General features: G+C 38.4%; 1 protein-coding gene across 1 annotated transcript; it reads left to right on the forward strand.

Annotated features, from left to right (window-relative positions):
• Positions 1–1,666: 1,666 nt before the first annotated feature.
• On the forward strand, positions 1,667–3,986 carry LOC132637234 (uncharacterized). The gene is made up of 5 exons (XM_060354353.1): positions 1,667–1,781; positions 2,351–2,954; positions 3,014–3,071; positions 3,219–3,492; positions 3,640–3,986. The coding sequence occupies exons 1-5, from the start codon at positions 1,667–1,669 to the stop codon at positions 3,984–3,986; spliced, it is 1,398 nt and encodes a 465-aa protein (XP_060210336.1).
• Positions 3,987–4,428: the final 442 nt, after the last annotated feature.

The raw sequence follows: 4,428 nt of genomic DNA on the forward strand, positions 1-4,428 counted from the left end.
TCAATTCTAATAAGTTTTTTTTTTTTTTTGAAAGAACCCTGTTTGGGAATGAGGAAAGAGGGAGTTGATTTGAAAAATGCACATGCCGGTAGCGATGAGCAAGCACCATTGTAGTCACTTTTACTTTATTTTTAGCAAAGTTGTAGTTTTATTTTGTGGTTGTTTTGTCTGACTTGCTTGAGGACAAGCAAAGATCCTAAGTTGGGGGTGTTGATGTGCCGCGGATTTGTGGCACATTCGATGCCTTTTTACTATGAATTTTGGTTGTTTTCAAGTAAGTCGGGTTCTCGTTAATATGTTTTGTTGTGTTTTAGAAAAATAATGGCCCAAAAGCAAAAAGCAAAGCACAAAGGAAAAATTAGCCAGAAATGAAGAATCGACGTTCCGTTGATCAGCCGACGGACCGTCCTTCGAAGCGTCGATAAGCTCGATTTTCCAGTGATGACAAAGTTGAAGACAACAAAGGACGGAGACATCGACGAAGCATCGAACTGATCAACGCTTTGTCGTTTGTGTCGTCAATTAGGATCTGTCAACAAGAAGAGAGAAAGACGGAATACTTGATGGAGCGTCGAACTGGTCGACGGTACTGTCGAATGGAACACATTGGTGAAGGTACAAAGGACGGAGAAATCGACGAATCATCGAACGATCGACGTTCCGTCGATCTTGCTATCGGGGAAAATTTTGTCAGTCGTTGCTGTGCGTTTTTTGGAGCCTATTTAAAGAACATTTTAGGTTTTTTTGGCAGCCAATTTTAATTTTAACCACGTGAACAAAGTTCCATTGGTGGGTGAGCATTGAATACTCCCCTTTTGGAGCTTAGTGAAGACAACAAGATTCCATTTTTCATCATCTTTATCACACTTTCTAAGCTTTATGTCTCATTTATTGCTTACTACTTTTGACACCATAATGTGTGAGTAGTTTATTTAATCAGAGTTGTGGACCCAAATGATGGGTGCTATGTAATGGGTGTCTAACATTGTATATATATATATATATATATATATATATATATATATATATATATATATAATGGGTTGTGATGTGTTTTATTATTTCTCGCATTCATTGTTCATTAGTGGTTGCAAACACTTGTTCATGCACAAACCCTAGTTTATTTGGAAAGATGAACCAGGGCGTGATTTGAAATAATATAACAAGGACTCGGGGCGCTAACCCTCGTTTAATGAACTCGCTTAGGGATAAGATGAGTTCTACTTGGCATAGTTAATCAATCTTATTTACAACTTTTCTGCATTTGGAAAAATCATGAAAAGAAATACTTTCTAACTATTGGAAAATATTAGAAAGTGCATTAGAGATTAAGTGCACACAAAACCCCGACCTATTAGAAATATATCATATTGACACCCATAGCATAACATCTAATCATCGTGGGGACACAACTTTGGTTTTCCCAATCCAAACAAATTCCAAATACTTCAAAATAGTGAATACAAACCAAATCTCTTTTCAAACTATTCAGAATAGGATTAAAGCCTTTAAAGACTAGTATCGCATACAATTAGTACCCTTTTCTCTCCATATTCCCTGTGGGATTCGACCCCAACCTTGTTTGGGTTACTATATTTGACAACGTCCGCTTTACGCCATTAATAGGTGTAATTTGAGTGTATCACCTGGTATACTATTTGCATTAATGGTAAAAGAAATGGTTTCTTCAAATCTCAGAGAGGGGTTAAGCAAGGTGACCCAATCTCGCCTAGTCTCTTCATTATTGCTTCTGAAGTGCTACCAAGGTTGCTCAATAAGCTGTATGTGGATAAAAAATTCAATGGCTTCAATATGCCTACCAACGACCCTCCTATAAATCATCTCTCATACGCTGATGACATCATTATTTTTCCTCTGGAAAACCTACACCCTCATGAAAATCATGAAGTGCCTAAAAGATTACCAAGAGAACTTTGGGCAAATGATCAATGGGGGAAAGTGTTGTTTTCTGATGGATGACTCTATTTCTACTAATAGAGTGAATATTGTGGCTGGCATCCTAAATTTCCGAAGAGCCAATTTCCCCATTACTTACTTAGGCTGCCTAATTTTTGTGGGAAGGAAAAACATTCAATATTTTAGTTTCATGGCAACCAAAATTCTCCAAAAACTGGATTCTTGGCAGTGTAAAACACTGTCAAATGGTGGTAAAATTATTCTCATTAAGCATGTACTTAGTGCTATTCCGGTCCATTTACTTTCATTATGCATGCCTCCAAAAACTATTTTTAAACAAATTGAATGTATCTTTGCTAACTTTTGTTGGGGACAGTGTGAAGTAAGTATAAATATCATTGGTCTACCTGGTCTAATTTTTGTCTGCCTACAGATGAGGGGGGCATTGGTGTAAGATCTCTGCAAGAAATTACAGAATCCTTCTCTGCTAAGCTATGGTGGACTTTCAGAACAGCCGAGTCCTTATGGACCAAGTTTATGAAGGCCAAATATTCTATGAGAATTCACCCGATGGCTAGAAAGTGGAACTATACTCATTCACACACATGGAGAAGACTCATGAAGATTAGAGACAAAGTGGATCATCTAATCCATTGGAAGATCAATAAAGGCAATTCTAACATCTGGTGGGATAACTGGATGGGGACTGGAAAACTTGCTCGGCTTAACACTAATACCTCCATCAACAGCCCCTTACACCACTATATCCACCACAAGGAGTGGGACATGAATAAGCTTTTAAAAGTTTTCCCTCTTGAGATGGTGAACAACATTCAGAATATTAAAATCCATTCCTTAGATAATAGTGATCTCCCTATATGGACTCCAACCTGCGATAGGAAGTTCACCTGTAAATCCGCATGGAATGCTATGAGAGAGGCTAATCTTACCTCTCTGGTCAACAAAAAGATGTGGCATAAAAAATGCCATTCAAAATCTCCTTTTTCATCTGGGGATTGCTCAGGAACAGAACTGCTGTTGATGACAATCTCAACAGACTTAGAATACAACTAACATCAAAATGTTCTTGCTGCAGGTTTGGTCATCAGGAGACCCAGGAACACCTCTTCCATGATAGCATGATCAGCAAAGATGTATGAAAGCATTTCCATCAGATTTTTGGCATCAAAGAAGGAGGGGGAAGCATCAAGCATAGGCTGCTGTCATGGTGGCTAACGAAGGAAAAGAATCCTGTCCAGCAAATGGTCCTACAAATCATACCTAGCATCATCTTATGGCAGATCTGGAAAGAAAGGTGCAAAAGCAGATTTGAAGATATCAAGATGTCCAAGGCTAGAGTAATAAGCAACACTTATCAACAGATGGTGCTATTGGTCCACAAGCAATTCAACACAATCAATCCCTTCATGCACTGGAGTAATTTCATGGAAATCACAGAACAAGCAAAACCTCTCTTTAAAACAACTGCTGTAAAATGGAATTTCCCTGGACTTGGGACCCTAAAGCTGAACTCAGATGGATGCTCAAAAGGGAACCTAGGTCCCAGTGGAGGGGGTTGATTAATACGGGATCAAAGGGGCAATATTGTTATCGCCTATGCTATGCCTCTTGGTAATACTGCTAACAATATGGCTGAGGCAATGGCGTTGAACACCGGAATAGAATGGTTTATGAATAATGAATGAGGTAAACTGGAAATAGAAAGTGATTCTAAGCTTCTGGTTGAGTGGATCACTGGCAAGTCTAAACCCCCATGGAGTTTGATGGACATGGTGGAACTGATTCAACACAACCTAGAATCTATTCAAGACAAAACAATTCATCACATTTACAGAGAATGCAACAAGCTTGCGGACAGCCTTGCCAACTGGGGACTGAGCCATAGACACACCATATGGATGAACAACTTTCAAGAACTACCAAGAGAAACAAGAGGAGAGCTGAAAGTTGACAAAATGCAAATACCATCTTTTAGGAATTCCATTGTTAAAAACTCTTTCTACATGTATAGATCAATGTATAGGAATTTCCTGTTTGATGTGCCTTGAACAACTCAGTTAGAATGGTGAGGTTCCACCCTCTCATAGTAGCTAGATTCTTTTGGAAGCGTAAATGAAATCCTACAAGGCTATACATGGAACTGTTTTCCATCAAGTAAGTGCAAGGTGACCTCAAATCCCCTGAATGTTGTAACTTTTTAAGGAGATGAATAAAATGGAAGCCAGGCTCCAGGAGTGGAGAGGCTTTATTAAAAAAAAAAAAAAAGTACATGACTAGGTTAGGAGCCAACTAGCTGACCAATGCTAGGAAGGTTAAATAATTATCTTAACCTTGTGATGTACAAGAATTAAAAGTACATTTATATGTTATCATCAATTTTTTCAGCCAATGTTGGATCAATCACTCGATGTAAACGTACAATAATAGTAGTTATGCTTCTCATCTCCCACTCACCTCATACCAATATACAATGTGATAACATGTCCAGCC

Source organism: Lycium barbarum, chromosome 4 (genome assembly GCF_019175385.1).
Source record: "Lycium barbarum isolate Lr01 chromosome 4, ASM1917538v2, whole genome shotgun sequence".
Classification (NCBI taxonomy): Eukaryota; Viridiplantae; Streptophyta; class Magnoliopsida; order Solanales; family Solanaceae; genus Lycium; species Lycium barbarum.

Bases quoted from the DNA above. Each gene is read 5' to 3' on its own strand.
- LOC132637234 (XM_060354353.1), top strand. From the start codon at position 1,667: ATGGTAAAAGAAATGGTTTCTTCAAATCTCAGAGAGGGGTTAAGCAAG. The intron at 1,782-2,350 runs GTATGTGGATAA...GTCTGCCTACAG, and splicing joins CCAAGGTTGCTCAATAAGCT to ATGAGGGGGGCATTGGTGTA. The intron at 3,493-3,639 runs GTTGATTAATAC...AACTGGAAATAG, and splicing joins CCTAGGTCCCAGTGGAGGGG to AAAGTGATTCTAAGCTTCTG.